The 19,493-nt window shown below is 47.4% G+C and overlaps 1 protein-coding gene across 1 annotated transcript in view; it reads left to right on the top strand.

The window, feature by feature from the left end:
* The window catches only part of SORL1 (sortilin related receptor 1), a 161,043-nt gene that overhangs the window by 101,352 nt on the left and 40,198 nt on the right, over positions 1-19,493 (top strand). Inside the window, exons 23-29 of the mRNA XM_082659998.1 lie at positions 549-662; positions 4,798-4,920; positions 7,208-7,327; positions 13,201-13,326; positions 16,381-16,488; positions 17,595-17,726; positions 18,736-18,867. Of these exons, the coding sequence (XP_082516124.1) occupies positions 549-662; positions 4,798-4,920; positions 7,208-7,327; positions 13,201-13,326; positions 16,381-16,488; positions 17,595-17,726; positions 18,736-18,867 (855 nt within the window). The remainder of the gene's footprint in view (positions 1-548; positions 663-4,797; positions 4,921-7,207; positions 7,328-13,200; positions 13,327-16,380; positions 16,489-17,594; positions 17,727-18,735; positions 18,868-19,493) is intronic.

The raw sequence follows: 19,493 nt of genomic DNA, 5'->3' as shown, positions 1-19,493 counted from the left end.
CTTTTTTTCTGTGTGAGGAATTGTAACTGCTTGCTTTGAAGAAGTCATGGTTTGAAGAAGCAGAAAAAAAATCCTCACGAATATGTAAAGCAAATCTCCATAACCCTCCTCGTTAATAAATGGAATATATGTGAATATATATGACCATAGTATGTATAAACTATATAGATACACTGAATATATGTTTGGATCTTGGTACACAGTCCCTTAAGGAGTTCCTTGTGAAATTAGTATTTTATAACATTGATACTAGACCCACTGTATCCACTAGACCCACCTGGCACCATCACTCTCCTTTTTCATCATCGTAACCCCCTCTGACGCTGCTAGCTGCCTCTTCTCCAATTTTAATTAAAAGAGGAGAGAAGGGGGCCTCCTTGGACGCTTGCTTCCCGGCGGGCACGTGTGTGTGGCATCCCCCTTCCCCTTTGCCGTCTAAGGCCTGTTATTTGAGTAAGACAAATGGACACTCAAAAGAGAAAGCCTTGTGGTCCAGCAGGAAGAATGATATTGGTTTCGTTTCCTCCTCTGTCTCCCCCGATGGCCAGAGAACACCTGTCTCCGCAACCAGTATCGGTGCAGCAATGGGAACTGTATCAACAGCATCTGGTGGTGTGATTTTGACAACGACTGCGGGGACATGAGCGACGAGAGAAACTGCCGTGAGTCCCCGCTTGGCCGAGTTTTCGGGATGATAGGCATTTCCCATTACTCGGAAGGCTGGTCGGCGCCTCCTGGGTGGGGCCTGCAGTCTGGGGCCCCCATGATCAGTGATGCCCATTTAAGCGGCTGGAGAAAACACATTTCCATATTAGATATTTATTATTAATTAAAGCAAACCCACTTAAGCAAGCTCGCTACTCATTGCAAGAGATTTGCAAATACGCCGCATGGTTGGAACTGAGCTGATTTGGGAGTCAGGCAGTCTGGGCTCTGACTGTGGCTCTTCCACTGTGAATAGAGCTGGAGACCTGGGGCAGGTGACCAGGTGATAGTCCTTGATTTATAAATTTAATGTTCAGCCTTTTCAGAGATGGGAAACAGGCTTTTACCTTGTTACCTCCAGTCAGGTGGTGCCGGCTACCTGCCAGGCTCAGGAGAGGTTGTTCTAATTGGTGATGCCAGCTTTGGCCTGGGTTGTGGGAACATTGGTATGTGTGCAAGTAAATGTCATCTACTTGTAATTTCTAAGGTCCAACTACGAAAGTATGTGATTCTGTTTAGCAGGGTTTAAGGACAAACAAATAACTGCTTATAATGGATAATCTATTTACCGCAAAGTTGGCCATCTTTCTTCAGTTAATTTTTAGTAGCTTCGACATCATCTCCTAAGGAGGGGTCAGTCAGTAATGTGTTCACCCGTTCACTCAACATGTGTTTGTTGAGGACCATGTGTTCCAGGCTTTGTGATAGGCCTGGGGATAAACTGGTGATCAAAGTGGACACAGAGTTTACAGTCTGAAGCGGGATCAGAGAAGTAACCAGCCAGGTACATTCGAGCCATGAGCGCTGTGATGGGGCAGCGCCGTGAGCTTCAGGAAGGGTGCCCCCACCAAACTTGGGGAGGTCCTTAGGAAGGGTGGGCAGAGGTGAACCAAGCAGAGGTAGAGGGAGGAAAGTTCCGGGCAAGGGAGCAGCATGGATGAAAGCCCTGAGGCCAGTGTGTGCTGCATGAGCCGGAAAGCAGCGTGGGTTATTGAGAACTTGAGTGGGAGCCGTGGGGTAAGGGGAGGGTGGCCTGGTGCCTGGAGCCCAGAGTAGCAAGGACCTTTGGACTTTATCAGAAGAACAGTTTGGAATGACATTGAAATGACAGGATAAGATTTTGCCTTTGGAAAGATAAAGGCATGGGCAGAATGAATGAGGTGGGAGAAAGGCCAGAGCAGGGAAGCCAGAGACCAGTCTGAAGGCTTCTCTTCCAAATATTTTGCCTTTGGAAATCCAGAAGCTCATTTCTCATTTTGTGCTATAAGGACAGATTAATGGGTGTGTCCCGTCTCTGTGTACCCACCTTGCCTCTGGGGAAGGTATTTTGCCAGCCATCTGTAGAGCACAGTGCCTGTTCATATGCCCCTCCTCCCAGAAAGCAACTTCAGGAACAGTCAACTCGTTAACTCATCTGGGCCCTGCAATCCTATGTACTGCCTTTTCTGACTCATAGGAGGTTATTACCAGACCTTAATCATTTTTCCTTGGTTTCGGTGGCTGCCTTTCAGGCGGAGGGAGAGGAGCTTACCAACAGCAGATTTGGGAGAGCACCAGCCTCTCCGTGTGTTTTTCTTTCCTGCAAAAGGGACACTGATCAAACCTCCTGTACCTACCAGGGTCTCAGGAAGGTGCGATATTTGTGAGGGAATAGCCAGCGCTCCTTACAGACATTAATTGATATTAACATCATTGGAGCAGATTCTGCAAAGGAGTTTGTTATGGAAGAGGGTGGGCGAGGAGACACTTCTTAGAATTAACACATTGTAAGAAAACTGCCCGGACGTAATGAGGCGTAGCGGAAGCAGAGAGCTGTAAACTAGATGACCTTGTGTTCCAGTAGCTCGGGATTCCTCCTGGGGTTCCTGGGCTTTGGTTTCTACTAGATGGATGAGCTGGGGTCTCCTATGGGTTCAGTGTTTTGCGAGGAAGACCTCCCTCCATCTCCTTCCCCACAGCCCCTGAGCTGTGGCCTCACAGGTTTCCATGCAGAGTTGAAGCTTCTCCTCGGAGGGAAGTATGCAGCTGGCTCTGCGCTCCGTCCGGTTAGGTGCAAGTGTCAGCCGGGATTTACCCTCCCGAGCCCCTGAGACTTGCTTTCTGCTCTGCTTTCTTGCAATTCCCCGCGGCTTGGGTCCCGGACTAGTCAGATGTGGCAGAGGTGAGGGGGTGAGGGTTGCAGGGTGTAAAACGTGGAGCCTGGGAGCCAGGAGGGTGGTGCTTATCTGAGCCTTCCTGAGGGTCTCCCTTATCAAGGAGGGGGTAGGCACCCTGTTCCTGGGCAGGGCTGCAGGAGGGGACAGCCCGTGGCTGGGCAATGCTGTCTGGAAGTTAAACGAGGCATCCCGTCAGCTGCCAGGGAAGAGGAGAGGTGTGGCAACGAAGGCAGACGTGGGAGGGATGCTGTCGGCACATCCCCCTTGCTCTTCAGCAGGCTCCTGCCCTGGGTGGCTGTCAGCCGCTGGGGGTTTTGACATGAATCCCCTGTAGTCTTGTCATTTCTGCATTCATCCCCTGCCTCCCACCATGAACTCAATTACGGAGAAGAAACGGAGCTGCAAATAAGAGTGGCCGGGCACGTCTGACTGCAGGGTTGCCACCCGCCTCTCACTTCCTGATACTCCCCACCCTCTTCCCAAGATTCTGTTCTATCACGTCATTCTTTGTGGATTGGCTGCTCTAGGAGCAGCCTTCTTTCCCAAAGCCTTTTCTGGAAGGTTCTAGGGCTTATGCTTAAACCCAGATAATTTCTGTTTAGAAGGGGGAGAAAAATCGAACTGTGTTCACATTCCGAGGCAGAAGGGCGAGAGTAAGGATGGGAGGAGACGTGACATTTGTTTAGAGCCTGTTATATTCACATCCTAAGGATGGGTGCTGGTCCCAAACTTGTTTTCTTATTGACCTTCATAATAATGCCAGGAGGGTAGGTATTATCTCCATTTTACAGCAGCGGGACCGGAAGCCCAGGGGGGTTGGGTGAAGTAAGTTGTGGCTGGTGGAATTAAGACCCCCGTCAGGTCTTTGTGTCTGTCATCACAAGCGCTTGCCCACGTGACCTTATCTTCCTTTTGCTGTGGAGAAAACTGAGGCTCAGGAAGGTTAAAATTAATTGCTAGAGGAAGAGGCAGAGCCAGGATTTGAAACCCTGTCTCGCCTGACTGCAGGGCCTCTGTTCCTGCTGCAGAATTTACCTCACCCTCCCTCTGTCCTCTGTACGGTGAGGAGCCAGCTTCGTGTGTAAAATTGGGCCTCCTCATGGTTGTTTTCCAGATGAAGGTATTTCTGCCATTTATTTAGGAAGACACCGTCACTTCTGAGGGGATCTTAGGAGGTTATATAGTGGAGCGGTCCCCAACCTTTTTGCACCAGGGACCGGTTTCGTGGAAGACAATTCTTCCATGGACGGGGGCGGGGGGCTGGTTTCGGGGTGATTCAAGCGCATTGATTGATTATGGTCTCTGTGCAGTCAAACCTCTCTGCTAATGATAATCTGTATTTGCAGCTGCTCCCCAGCGCTAGCATCACTGCCTCAGCTGCACCTCCGATCATCAGGCATTAGGTTCTCATAAGGAGCGAGCAGCCTAGATCCCTCTCGTGCCTAGTTCACAGTAGGGTTCATGTTCCTATGAGAATCTGATGCCACCGCTGATCTGACAGGAGGCGGAGCTCGGGCCGTAATGCGAGCGATGGGGAGCAGCTGTAAATACAGATGAAGCTTCGCTCGCTCACCCACTGCTCACCTCCTGCTGTGTGGCCTGGTTCCTAACAGGCCACGGACCGGTACCAGGGACCCCTGATGTAACGCATCATGCTGTCTCCTAGCTCAGTGACCGTTTCTCACTCTTCCCAGCCCTGTTCGGGTCTGGAATCCGTCCATGGAAAGATAGGCCCTTATCTCCCTTGGTTGTAAATTTCAGGTTCTCACGCAGTTTATTTTTTCTGTAAGTCTAGGTTTCGATTCTGTTGTTGAAATTCATATTACAATTAAAATCTGCTTCCTCCTCTTTTCCAGTTGGCTTTCCAGTGGGATGTTTGTATTTGGGGGGAGTTGACTGGACCTAATGAGCATGTTGTCTCTCTTTCCCATCCTAGCTACTACCATCTGTGATCCAGACACCCAGTTCCGCTGCCAGGAGTCTGGGACCTGTATCCCACTGTCCTACAAATGTGACCTTGAGGATGACTGTGGCGACAATAGCGATGAAAGTCACTGTGGTAAGGGGACGTGATGTCCAGGAATCCTCTTCCAGAGGGGGCGGCACCCTGGCTCATGGGATGAGTTGGAAATGGAGGATTTCTGAAAGCCATTGTGGTATTTATGACATCAGCTGCATGGCCACCTCCATTCACATGGTAGGATTGATTCATTCATAAAGTGATGGACCCTGCTTCCTTGCAGAGACGCTGTACACATGAATGTGAGAATTAGGAAGATTTCTAAATGAATTCAGGCAGTTATTAACAGCTATACAGCCTTAGCCCACGCACGCCTCTGGGCAGCTATGACGTTAGCCTCCTGGAGACTCTGAGCTATACCTTTGTGAACTGTTTTTTCATTTTGTTTTGTTATTTTTAACTGATCTAATTCAGTAAACCCTGTTAGAAGTCAGTGGATGGTACACACGTTGTTTGAGCATCTGTTTTCTGAATGGACATTTTTATTTAGGAAAATAGTGTGTTGGAATTGAAGGAGTGGTAGGAATTCTCTAGTTCAGTCCTTTTGATTTCCGGATGAAACACCTGAGGTCCATAGAGGTCAGGGGGCTTATTCAAGGTGACACAGTTAGTTTGTGTCAGAAAAGGGAACTGGGACTGTGTTTCCCACGCCCTTCTTTCATAATCCTCCCCTCTCAGTTTCACGAGCCCTGTCTTAGTTGATGGGCTCTGGGTACCAAACCCGTAGCTACTGACTGTCACGGGAGGGAACAGTACACAGAGTGCCCCAGCCTGGAGGAGAGTGCGTGTGGCGGCCAGATGCTGACCCCGCCACTGTGAGGGTTCGGTGAGGCCCTGTGGGCTCCCTGCCTGTACACAGGGGCAGGTCCAGTCCCGCTGTGCATGTGCTTCTGGACGGGGCCTGCATCATCACGAATGGGGGGTTTGACTCACTGGGACTCAAATAAGGAGAGTGGGGGAAATGATCCTAGCCTGGATCTCAGAGCACTTCTCTGGGGGGGAGTGGTTACTTAATTTTCCTTCACCTTTGTAAAAATACGGAGTTCCAGGAAACAGTCCTTGGGGTTTGCACTGTTTTCCCTTCATTCCTCCCACGTCCCCCTCTGCACTCAGAGGGTTAACGTGTGCAGCCAGTTTTGCTCTCGTCGGGAGGAATCGCCACGTGGTTATCTGTTTCTGATGTGTCCTCTCACCCACTCACTGGACACATGTTGGACCGTTAAACAGTGTCTGTCCCTCAGATTCTCTGTTCATGGTCCATTCACGCTGGTGCACCTGAGTCCACCTCAAGGTCTCAGGTCGTCCCTACCTCAGATCCAGGTCTTCTTCGTGAGTCTCCAGACTGTTTCCTCATGAATATCTGCTCCCCAGTTCACCATCAACCTCTCTCACTGAGGCAGCCACCCCGGGCCCCCGGGCTTGGCTACTCCTGTTTTCCTAGAATCCTTACAATTCCATGTGAAAATTCTGTTTTGTTAGTATCCCCAGGGCCTACAAAAGATGTTGTCAGTGTAGTTGCCCCTCCTGTCCTGGTCAGACTGCCCTGGTTCGTTTGTCTCCGGCCCCCACCCTTCTTGAGACAGCCCCAGCGGCCAGCATCCCGGGAGCTCTGCCCGCAGGAAGTCACCAGCTTTCCTGTTTGGGGAGCTCAGCACTGATCTCTCTTTCCCTGAGCTGAGCATCTGACATTGATCAGCACACTCGGCTTTCTCATTACTCCTGTTCTGAAACCACAGGCTCTGTCTCTGGAAGTCTGTTTCTTGAAAATTTGGCTTTCTGGGCAGCCAGAGCATTGCTTCCCAACCTTCTTCCCGACATAGGAGGCATAGAAAATGATATTTGAAAAGTGCACCAAGATAAATGGCCAAGGCCGCTGTTGCCTAGAGGCACCTGGTGGCCAGAGTGTGAGGTGTCAGGATCTCAGCACACCTGTGCCCCATTTGCAGCGCACTGCAGTCATCCCTGGGTATCCACAGGGTATCAGTTACAGGACCCACCATGGGTTCCAGAATCCACAGGTGCTCAAGTCCCATAGGCGGCCCTCCACGTCCACGGATTCCGCATCCACGGATTCCACATAGTAAACATAGTACATACTGCACAGCTGGCCAAATCTGTGGATGCAAGACCTGAATATCCGGAGGGCCGGCTGTACTTGGGCACCATCCTCGAGGACTTTCCATCCCTGGTTAAAGTCTTCATGCGTGGATCATCAGCGATCATAGGGATATTGGGTGCATCTCTAACCCCTAGGAGCTTTGACCTCAGAGACAGAATTCCGGGCAAGCTTTTGTGCTCAGATCCTTGTCTGTGGTCTCACCTGCAGAAATGCACCAGTGCCGGATTGACGAATACAGCTGCAGCTCTGGCATGTGCATCCGCTCCTCCTGGGTGTGTGACGGGGACAACGACTGCAGGGACTGGTCTGACGAAGCCAACTGTACCGGTCAGTATTCCCTGGACTCCCTGAGAAGCACTTCCCTGCTCACGTGCTGGGTAGCATTGCAGCCCTACGTGATCGCAGAATCTAGGCTGTAAGAAATGGACCTTAGAAACCAGCGAGATCAGTGCTTCTCAAAGAGCTGGTCTTTGATAAGCTTGTAACCAACTCTCTGCTTCCTCTATTGAGAAGGTCTTGCCATGAAAAAGTGTTCAACTGAACAGTCTCTTGAGTGATCGAGTGGATTTACATTTTGGCTCAAGCTTATTTCCTTAGGACCAGTAACAGAGTTTACAGACTGACCCCTGGTCTGGGGACCATACACTGAGTAACAGTGAACTAGCACATGTTTTGGAATGCAGCATCAAGGGGTTCCCTAAACACTGAAAGCTTAACTTGTGCTTGCACCTGTGTTGGGTAAGATTTTATTGAAAGTAAATTTGGGAACAACATTAGAATATGAGAGGAAGGCTGGATGGTGTAAGGTAGAAGTAGTGTTGTAATTCTTCTGTTGGGTGTTAAGTTCACTCATGTTCACTCCACTGTTTTTTGTGAGTGAATGAATAAACGAGGGCCGTATACATCATGGTGGACTCGGGGACAGCAAGGAGTTGGGGAAGTTGGAGGCAGGAAAACAGAGCCCACTTCTGATGAGTAAATTTTCTCTGCAACCTCCTCTAGAAATTGTCATTCCGTTCTACCCTAAATCCCTCCAGTGATGGAGGTAAAGATGTCTCCTTTAACCCTTTTGTGGCGAGGGGAGATCTGGTCATTCAGCCTTCATTTTGCCATCCACTGTGAATGGATCTTCAGTCTCGCGAATTAAATCCCTTAAGTCCCGTGTCTTAATCTCTCTTTCCCCCATGGTACCCCAGCATTTCTTACACACCGCCCAGCATCCGGGAGCTCAAAGCATGCCTCCTAATTTGCAAAAGCAAATAAAAAGTAGATCTGTTATCATGTCCCACACTTACGTATCAGTGTTGTGCTTTGCTTTAGATTTGGTTTGTGAAGGGCAGAAATGATATTTTACTCCTTTATATTCTCCTGGTGCCCAGTTCAGAGAACCTCTGTTGATTGGGTAATTCTACACAACTGTAACTCTCCATTCATTTTACTTTAGAGGTGACCTTACATGACTTTAAGGAGTAAACGGAGCTCGTCAAAGGCCAGGTACATCACACAGGCTGATCTGTGATGTTACCAGATTCCACCCCCTCGTAAACTCCCCCCCCGCCCCCATATCTTTTCTGGCGCAGTCTCGGGGTCTGCGCCTCTGCTTCTGGAAGGACTGCAGGCGATTGCTTCTCTCCGTGTACAAGCCTGGCCTGCAGAAGGAGGGGTAACCAAGGTCCGCAAAGGAACTGCCATCAGCCCAGGAAGCATATGAGTGCTGTTCGGAAGCTTTGAGTTGGGCAGATAGTTGGTTAGTAAATTAGAGGGGTGGGGCTCCCCTGGTGGCGCAGTGGTTGAGAGTCCACCTGCCGATGCAGGGGACACGGGTTCGTGCCCCGGTCCGGGAAGATCCCACATGCCACGGAGAGGCTGGGCCCGTGAGCCATGGCCGCTGAGCCTGCGCATCTGGAGCTTGTGCTCCGCAACGGGAGGGGCCACAACAGTGAGAGGCCCGCACACCACAAATAAATAAATAAATAAGTAAATTAGAGGGGCGCACCTGGGCATTTCCGTTTGTAAATTGCGGTATTGAAGGAGACTGAACATCTTGTTAGCACAAGCACGTTAGTCAAACGTGTGTTTTAGGTGCATGTGTCGATCCTCCACGAAGAATGAACAACTTCAGTTCTGTGGGTGGGCTTGTCGCAGACTCCTCGTTTTATCTCTGGTTTTCTCTGGCAGGGCTACCTGGGGACGTGTAGAGTGCTTGCACCACAACTGCAGCCTTGTTCCAATGGCTGTGCTTCCAAACCTTTTCAAGATGATTCTCCTTGTCTGTCATCTCAGAATAGTCGGGGGTCAGGTGTGAGCTCATTTTGATGTGTGGCGGGTTACTTCATTTCCTGGCCTAGTAAATGAAGTCACCTGCAGAGCCAAAAAAAATGGGTCGACTGACGTCCTGTGGGCCTCAGCTCTCATGCATGGTCTGTGCCGGGCATTTTCTTGGCTCTTCCCCTCCCCCTGTTTTGCTTTCTATGGAATTGAGTTTCCTTTATCCCTCCCCCTCCATCCCTCTGCATTGATTTTGAACGTAAATGTTTCATTTCTGTTCTTTTAGCTGTTGCCCTAGACATCTTATGTGTATTCCTAATATCTTTCCCCTCCCCTCGATCTGCTTTGATTCCAGTCTCTGACCACAGTTTCAATACTGACACACTTCGTATATATTTAGTATTTTAAAACACGAAATACTTCGTATTTTAGTTTTACGCTTTAAAAGTCCTAAAATTAGTCATCATTATTATTTTTTAGTAACCAAACTTATTTATAGGTACCTACCTGTCTACCACTTCTGCTTCTTGTACCTAATGCTTCCTTTCTGTGCACATCCTTCAGTGTTTCTTGTAGCAGGAGTCTGTGAGTAGTAAACTTCAAGTTTTTGTTTATAGAAACATGTCTTTATTTTGATCTCAAAACTGAATTCAGATGGATCTGGGTTTCTGGATTTGTAGTAATTTTCCCTAAGTATTTTGATGGAATTAGTCCTTTTTTTTCTGGCCTGTTTTGTATTGATTTAAATTCTCCTCTCAGATTATCTGTTCAAACAACAGTCTGACATTCTTTTCTCTCCAGTTGTCTCTACATTTTTTGCATTTTGTTTGTTTGTTATTCAGTTTCACCTACCTAGGTGTGGGAGTATTTTTATTTATCCTATTTGTTTTCCTTCTAAAATCTGAGGATTTACGTTTTTCATCAATTCTGGGAAATCACAGCCACTATCTTTTCAGCTGTATCTGTTTGCTACTTTGTCTACTCCTGTCTTCAGCAGCAACTATCATCCATTTGCTGGACTGTCTCATTCTGGTGTTCATGCCTCTGGTTTTCATATTTGCTGTCTCCTTATGACTCTGTGCTAGACTCTGAGTTACTTCCTCAGATTTCTCTTCCAGTTCAACAATTCTCTTTTCAGCTGGATCTGATCTACTGTTTCACACACCCACTGAGCTATTTTTATTTCCATGGCTATGTTTTTTTATATCTAGAATTTCAATTTGGTTCTCTTTTATGTATATAATTTTTGGTGTACTATATGTGTGCTTTAAATTTATTTATTTATGGCTGTATTGGTTCTTCTTTGCTGCGCTGGGCTTTCTCTAGTTGCGGCAAGTCGGGGCTACTCTTTGTTGTGGTGCGCAGGCTTCTCATAGCAGTGGCTTCTCTCTGTTGTGGAGCATGGGTTCTAGGCGTGTGGGCTTCAGTAGTTATGGCACACGGGCTCAGTAGTTGTGGCTGGTGGGTTCTAGAGCGCAGGCTCAGTAGTGGCATAAGGGCTTAGTTGCTCCGCGGCATGTGGGATCTTCCCGGACCAGGGATCGAACCCACGTCCCCTGCATTGGCAGGTGGATTCTTAACCACTGTGCCACCAGGGAAGTCCCTCTATTTGATTCTTTTTCAAATTCTGCCTTTTATTTTTCAGTGCGCTTTTCTTCATGCTTTATGTTATTTTTTTACATTATTAATCATTCAAGTTGTGTTGATGTCAGCATTTCTTTTTCCTCATTCATTTCCTAGTAGTCCAGTGCTTTATAATAAGGCAGTGCTTCTGTTGTCACAGTAATTAATTCATCTCTTCTGCCCCACTTTTATTTGGCTCGTGCTTTTGATCAGGTGTCACAACGGGTCTTGCTGAGTCAGGAGAGATCTGCCCAAGTCAGAGAATAGGTAGCAGGATAATGGCCTCTATTAGAAACCCTGATATCCTAACTTCATGATCATTTGCCCCATTAGCCTTTCTGTTCTTAGAGTCACAATGAATCCTGCTCTGCAAAGGATTCTTCATCTTCCCCAAATTCTTTACTCTGTATTAAAGTCCATCTCTTTCATCCTTGTAATTAAAAAATATTATCGATTGAGCATGTATCACTCAATGACAGAGAGCTCAATGACAGAGAGCTAGTAAGTTACTCAGAAGACAGAAAAATTCAGAAAAAGAGAGTATGTTAAGCATTCCAGCCCTACCTGGCCACTTGAATGAAATGGTGCAAATTAATTAGTCTTTCTTGACTCAGCATCTGTGATGGAATCTGGAGATCTCAAACATGCCCCCCAGAATTGTCATTTGGAAACTTCATTAACGCTCTGAAATTGTTTTCAACTGGAATTGAAATGCATAGGCTGAATAATAACAAGTACATCAGTATGGCAATGAGTTTAGGCGACAGTATCTTTTATGAAAGCGAGCAAGGCTTTGGTGAGGAACTTTTTGAAGGGCTGTCAGATTTGTAAAACCAATAAATCAGAAGTATTCCAGGCAATGGCTGTTACTGGGGCAAAGCTCATGTAACATGCATGATACACTTATTCCTCTTATCAGAGATAAGTATATTTTAAAAAGATTTTTAACGGATTCTGATTGCCAAAGGCTGTAAAATATTGAAACTTCCTGTAGACTTATTTGCATCCTACCGGATATAGCCTTGGTCTTTGAGGAGATAAGTCAACAGATGATGGACAACCGTTTGTTGTAAAGTGGTTTGAAAAATCAGGTGCTTTGTATTTCAGACTACTGCAAAAAAATAGCCTCAAAGGCAGTAGAAATTCTAGAGGGCATTGGAAGCCCATTTTCCCAACCCTTGAGTCACTATTACCAACCATCTCGATTGAATAAATAACTATGGTGTGCACTCAACAACCCACTTTTGTTTGTTTTGCCTCCTTCTGTTGCTAGAACGTCCTGTCCACACAGTTAAACCAAGAGAGCCCGTCTGTCTTGGTTATATTATTTTATGCCAGTTCTAAACAAGGCCAGCCCTGGCTTTCAGCAACAAACAGACACAAACTGCTCCCTGTGTCAGAGGAGGAAAGGGAAATCTGATGCAGAAGGCGCTTAGTAGTGTTGGTTGGGGTTGAGGCGGATACTATGCATCTGAAATAGTCTTTGACCGAGGTTTTGGGAAGTTTTCTAAACGACTTCCAGGTGACCTCAGCCCATGTATGCAGATGAACCTGTTAATTTATAACAGTGGCTCTGTTTCACTTGCCTTTTTTTTCTTTTCTTTTAATGCCTGTAGAGAACACCCCGTATTATTGGCTGGTAGATGTCTCTCTCAACTGTCCAGAAAGTTAGATTTTGGATACATCTTTTATTCTCTTCAGACCTGAGGTTTTCCACATTTGAAATTGGGTGGTTTATTTAGAATTATAAAATCATGGCCTTTCAGAACTTACAGGGGTCCTTAGATATGAAAATAGATGATGAAATTGAGGCCTCCACACAGTGGGGACCAGCTTTAGAACCCAGTCCCCTGAGCACACACTGCCTGTCCTTATCCTGCAGAATCTGGATGAGTGAGAAGATAAAGTAGCCAGGTAGAGTGGAGAAAGCACAGGCTCTGGATTTGGACAGCCCTGGTGCCATTACTTCATTATCTTTGTGAATGTGGGCGAGCTTCTTAGCGTCCTAAGCCTGTTTCTCATCTGTAAAAGGCGGAATGCTTCTTACCTCATAAGTTGTTGTGAAAGTGACTGATTTTTTTAACATGTATATCTGTGCTTGTAACACTGATAAACTCAGAGCCTCAAGCTGTTGGCCATTCAGGAGGCTGCGTTCCACCTTAAGGGCAGCCCCAGGTCATACCTTAAGGGCAGCCCCAGGTCATACCTGTGATCTAGTACAAGCCTTCTCTCCACTTGGCCCCTGATGGTGATGGGAGCACGGAGGTGAGGGACGTCTTGACCATTTCTCTCTTCTCTTTCTCTGGCAGCCATCTATCACACCTGTGAGGCCTCCAACTTCCAGTGTCACAACGGCCACTGCATCCCCCAGCGGTGGGCGTGTGACGGTGACATGGATTGCCAAGACGGTTCTGATGAAGATCCAGTCAGCTGTGGTAAGTGCAGATGCTTTGGCCCCACCCAGAGCATTTCCCATGTCTGCTGTTCCGGAAAATAGACAACAGACAGGCCAGGAAATTGAATGGTGTCCCGCTGGGCCCGGGTGCCCGCTCTGACCACTAGTGAGCCCACAGTTTCTGTGTGGCACTGCCGTGCAATGTGTGGGCCTGGGTTATGTAGTCTTAATCCTTGGGCGAGCAGGTTGCCTCACTGCTTGTCCATAACAACTTTGAAGAAAAGAAATAGAAACCCACTAACCCACCCGGAGCACTAAATGCAGTCACATTACCAGTGTTCTGCCGGAAGTTAGCCAACAGTTACTATACAAATGGTATATTTTATGGCTAAGAGGGCTCTGTTATGGCCTCTTGGGAAAATGGCTTACCACTCGTTAAGGCAGAACTTGTTCAATATGATCTATTCAAAAAAGGATTCTGAGATAATCATTCGAAATTAACCACAAAATAGCTGTCGTACAGACACAATACATAAAAGGCTTTTTCACACCAAACTTTTAAAAAAAATTTGTTTTATATTGGAGCATAGCTGATTTACAATGTTGTGTTAGTTTCAGGTGTGCAGCAAAGTGATTCAGTTACACATACACATGTATCTATTCTTTTTCAGATTCTTTTCCCATAGAGATTATTACAGTGTATTGAATAGAGTTCCCTGTGCTATACAGTAGGTCCTTGTTGATTATCTATTTTATATATAGTAGTGCGTACATGTTAATCCCAACCTCCTAATTTATCCCTCCCCCCAACCTTTCCCCTTTCACACCAAATAGTTTTAAAGGTCTCTCTCCTTATCCTCTTGCCGTGTGTCTGCGGGAAAGACTTCCTGTTTTGTCCTTATAGTCTCAATACTCTGCTCACACAATACTTCTGACACTTCTTGGCCACCAAATGTGTGTTTTCCATATCAAGCAATTCCCCGACACCAGCATGTCCTGCAATTTAACTCAGTCCTGACACTGTCTTCCTCAAGACAGTGTCACATCACACAGCCCCCACTTCAGATGCTAGTCACAAGTCCTATGTTGTCACATGTTCTTCTGATCAACCAGCTATAAATCTGGGTTCCTACAACCTCTTTGGGTTTGATAATTTGCTAGAATGGCTCAGAGCACTCAGCGAAACAACATTTTTCAGTTTATTATAAAAGGTTATGATAAAGGAGAGAGGTGAACAGCCAGATGGAAGAGAGCCCAGAGCCCAGGGCAAGGTACGGGGAAGGCCATGGGCCTTCCACGCCCTCTCCAAGCCCCACCACCCTGCAAGCACCTCCACGTGTTCAACAGCCTGGAAGCGGTCTGAACCGCCTACTTTTGGGATTTGGGGGTGGGGCTTCGTCACTTAGGCATGGTCCATCATGAGCTCAGTCTCCAGATCTCTCCTCTTCCTGGAGTGCGGATGGGCTGGAAAGCTCCAGGCCTCTAATCGTCGCATGGCTTTTCTGATGACCAGCCCCCCCAGTCACCTCAGTAGAACAAAAGACATTCCCGTCACTCAGGAAATTATAAGCGTTTTAGAAGCTTGATGCCAGTAACCGGGGGCAGAGACCAATATACATCTTTTCTGTTATTTCATACCATACGTCCCTAATTTTCATGGGGTTGTACCATTGTCTGCGTGCTGTTCTATATTCTGCTCCTTTCATGGCACAATATTAAACAGAGATGTTGCCATACGTCTGTATTTCTGTGGTTAGCATTTTCATGGCAGATGTCTTTTCTCTTTGTATTTTTGCTATAACGTAGTTTTACTTAGTCGCTCCCTGGTTGAGTAATTTCAGTTTCATACTGTCATGCATAGTAAAACTGTTTGTGTCCTTGGAAATGAAGGCTTCATTTTCCTTTGAGGTACTTCCTGGGGTATGTCCCTCAACATGGAAGTGCTGGGTCAAAGGTTCTGTTCGATTTCCATGGTTCTCATTAAGCGTTTCCAGATTTTATTTCCAAGTGACTATACTGAAAGGCTCTCCATCAGTTATATATCGTATGTTTCCCCAAGCCTCCCTTGATTTAATCTTTTGAGTTGTTTTCACTAATTTAGTGAGTGGGCATTTGTCTTGTACAATTTAAAATTTATACTTTTGAAAAACCTTTTTATGCTAAGTGACATTAACTATTTCCCCAACTCATGGTACTCCTTTACTGTTTCTGTTTGATGTCCTTTGAACAGTCTCCTAAGAATGATGACTTTTTACAGGATTAAAACACATTTTCTTGTCTTATCCCTGATCCTCCTGGGACCATTCCACCAAGAGTGGAATGGGTTTGCAACTGGCCTGCTGGAAGTGATTTTTAAGTCACATGTCTGGCGGTAGCTCTCTGTTCAGGAGAAGGGGTGACCTAGTGCTAAGAATTCTATGCTAAGTGCGAAACCTAAGATTCTTAACATTTCTAGGACAAACTTTCTCCAAAAGGGCTTCGGTTTACAATTCCCGAAGAATTAAGACAGTGAGTGATTTAAGAGTGTCCTACTTTTTTCCATCCACTTGAAGCTTTTTTTTAATTTTCATTAAAAAAAAATTTTTTTTTGAGTACGTAAGAAAAATCTGCTCAGTTCCCTCCCTTTGTTGTGTATCCTTTCAGAATATTTTTGTGCATATATGCAAATTTAAATATACTACATGTTCTTGTCCTGTTTTACACATGTAGTGTGCCACGTACCTTGGTTTTCGACATAACTGTATATCTAGGAGTTGTTTTTACATAGTGCTTTTTCAGTCTCTTTGTAACAGGCTAGTGTTCCTGTGTACAGTAATTACACAGTCCCCTATTGACGGATATGTAGGTGGTTTTCAATCTATTACAGACAGTGCTGCAATGAATAACCTTGTGCCTCCGTTATTTTTGACTTGTGTAGGTAGATTACTTTTCTTAAGTGCTATTGCTGGGTCATCGTATGTATACGTCTGTAATACTGATAGCTCTCCGTAGGGTGGACAAATTTATACCCGTCACCTCCCCAGCCCCATGGCCAAACAATGATGTGAGTGCCTGCCTGTATCCTTATTCTGCTTCTTCTTGAATTACATTCCAGAGAAGAAGTGCAACGGATTCCGCTGCCCGAATGGCACCTGCATCCCGTCCAGCAAACACTGCGATGGTCTGCACGACTGCTCGGATGGCTCAGACGAACAGCACTGTGGTGAGTCCTCACCCTGCCTGGGGGGCGCCTTGTGGCTGTGAGTGAAGGGCACACATTGGACTAAATGCTTTCATTTCCTCAGTACCTGCCTGCAATTAGCTTGTAAATGCGGTGACCCCAAGTTCTCCACCAGGACTCAGAGGGATGGAGTTGGGGAGGTGCGGTTTGGGGGAAGGAGAGCAGGGGAGGGAGCCGTGGTGGGTGACTGTGGAATTAGGTAATGGTCCATGATCATCTTTGTTCAACTGCAGTATGTCCTGTGAATGGACCAATGGTTTGGAATTGGACACTTATTTCTCCTACTTCATTGGTTTTCCTAGTTGCTGACTATCACTTAGATAACAGTTTTAGGCCCAGTGACCCTTTTTATGCCCAGTTTTCTTGGACCCGGAAAGGTTGTCTGGAGTCAGTGGTGCCCATCCTGGGGAAGAGCAGACTGGAGACCCAGGGATGAGCCAGCGTGGCAGTTCAGGTCTGAAGGCCGCCTTCTCACTGTGTCTTCACGTGGCCTCCTCTGTGCCTGCATCTCTGTTGCCTCTTATATGGACACCACTTCTATTGATCCTTTTGATCAATTTATCAATTGGTTTATCTCCCTTTACCTGGATTACTTCTGTAAAGTCCTATCTCCAAATACAGTCACACTGGGGATTAGGGCTTCAACATAATATAAGTTGGGGGCGGGGGAATTCCCTTGCGGTCCAGTGGTTAGGACTCCGTGCTTTCATAGCAACAGTTTGCCAAGCCCCATATTGGAAAGTCAGCAACTGATCGATAAGTGGTTAAGATCATGGGCGTTGATGTCAGGCAGCTCTGGGATTCAGGTTCAGCTCCACCCTCATCCACTGTGTGCTCTTGGTGAAATACTTAACACTGCCACCCCCGTGCTTCATTTGGAAAACAGGAGAGTGAAACCTCTCATCATATTGTCCTGGGAGTTTGACGATGTACTAGAGCTCAGGGTTTGCTCAAAGCAGGCGCTCGGTGACTGTGCCTGTTACTCCCATCTCCCGAATGCGCGTCTGGCCAGGGTGCATCCTCCCAGGACCCACGAGGCCTCCAGCCCCGGGGGCTCACAGCCTCTTTCCCTTGCTGGACCCTTCCAGAGCCCCTCTGTACTCGCTTCATGGACTTCGTGTGTAAGAACCGCCAGCAGTGCCTGTTCCAGTCCATGGTGTGTGACGGCATCATCCAGTGCCGCGATGGCTCGGACGAGGATGCGGCGTTTGCGGGATGCTGTGAGTGGGGCGGGGCGAGGGGGGTCACTCGCGGGCACTGGAGAGACTAAGGGGTGCTGGGCTGCCTGGGGATGTGCCTCTGCCTAGATTACTAGGTCTCGATTGAGGGTCCAGTCTTGCCTTTTCCGAGAAGGCTCACCTTTGTTGCTTTGGAAACTTGCTTGTTAGTTGTACAGATAAACGGGAGGACAGAGGATGACCAAGACCTTGGCCCACGTGTCAACTTCACCTGCAGGATTTCTTGCGCCCCCATCACTGAGTGGCCCCGTTGCCTTGCTGCAGTGTCTTCACTGTACTCACTTCCACTTTGCACGCCGTACACTTATTTTGTGGGCTGCCTCCCCCAGCTGGAGTGTGTGTGCACGAGAGCAGGTCTTTGTCTCGTTCACTGCTACAGCCCTGTTCCCCAACACTGCCCTGCACGAATTACATGGGGCTGGCCAAAAAGTTCGTTCGGGTTTTCCCGCGATGTCACGGATGAACCCAAATGAACTTCTGGGCCAACTCAATAGTAGGTACTTGCGTCAGTCTGCTTGGGATGCCAAAACAGAGGACCACAGACTGGGGGCCTTCAACAACAGAAAGGTGATCTCTCAGTTCTGGAGGCTGTACATCCAGGGTTAAGATGGCGGCAGGATTGGCTTCCTCTGAGGCCCCTCTCCTTGGCCTGTGGATGGCCGTCCTCTCCCTGTGTCTGCACATGGTCTTCCTGCTGCGCCTGTGTCCTCATTTACTCTTCTGATAAGGACACCAGTCCTATTAGATTGGGGCTCTACCCTCATGACCTCGCTTTAACTTAATGACCCCTTTCAAGACCTTAACTCCAACTACAGTTGCATTCTGAGCTGCCGGGGCCAGGCCTTCCACTGACTCACTTTCGAGGGATCCTTCAGCCGTGCAGTCTCTTGGTGGAGGACATTCGTTCTTTCCTCTCGTTTCCAAACAGCAAGTGTTATACTGAGCTCTTTGGTGTAGAAGCAATCTGGACTTTTCGGGTGTTTGTTCCTAGCTCCAGGCCCCGAGTTCCACAAGGTGTGTGATGAGTTCAGTTTCCAGTGTCAGAACGGAGTGTGCATCAGTTTGATCTGGAAATGCGACGGGATGGATGACTGCGGTGATGACTCTGACGAAGCCAGCTGTGGTAAGGAGACCTGGGCTCTGCCTCCTCGCTTCCCTCATCTCCGGGTTGAAGGCTCCTGAAGTTAAGGAGGGGGCGCTCGGCCCACTCCGGCACCGGCTTTGCCATCTCCTTCCTCAGCCACAGTTCCTGCCAGTTCGTGAATCCGTGTGTAAGGAATTGAGTCTTAAAGTGAGAACCTACCCCCTAGCAGGGGTCAGGGAGTATTTGTTCCGTTTTCTTTTCTTTCCCCAGTTAGGAAGTTCACGTTATATATAAGGAATATGATGGAGGAGTTATGATAAATATTTTGGAATGTGCTTCCCCCTCCCCTGGAAAGGTTACAGATGCCACAACGTAATAGAAATCACTGTCACCATCACGTTATCATCAGTAGTTAGGTCATTCCTTTGGTGAAGTGTCAAAATTAAAACTCGGGTATCATTAGCAAGACATAGAGGCATACGTCAGAGAATGTGAGATGGAATCCAGGAAGGTGGGCTTTTGTTTGTGGATATGCTCTTGTCTCCCGATTTGTCCAGGAAGCTGCCTTGTCCTTCTCTGGGAGGGCCTCGTGGGCTGCCTTGGGGCTTGGGTGAGGAGCCTGTGTGTCCTTGGAGCTCTGTGTCCACAGCGTGCAGGGCAGATGA

Source organism: Grampus griseus, assembly GCF_964374135.1.
Source record: "Grampus griseus genome assembly, chromosome: 8".
Classification (NCBI taxonomy): Eukaryota; Metazoa; Chordata; class Mammalia; order Artiodactyla; family Delphinidae; genus Grampus; species Grampus griseus.
This window is presented reverse-complemented; position numbering and strand designations above follow the sequence as displayed.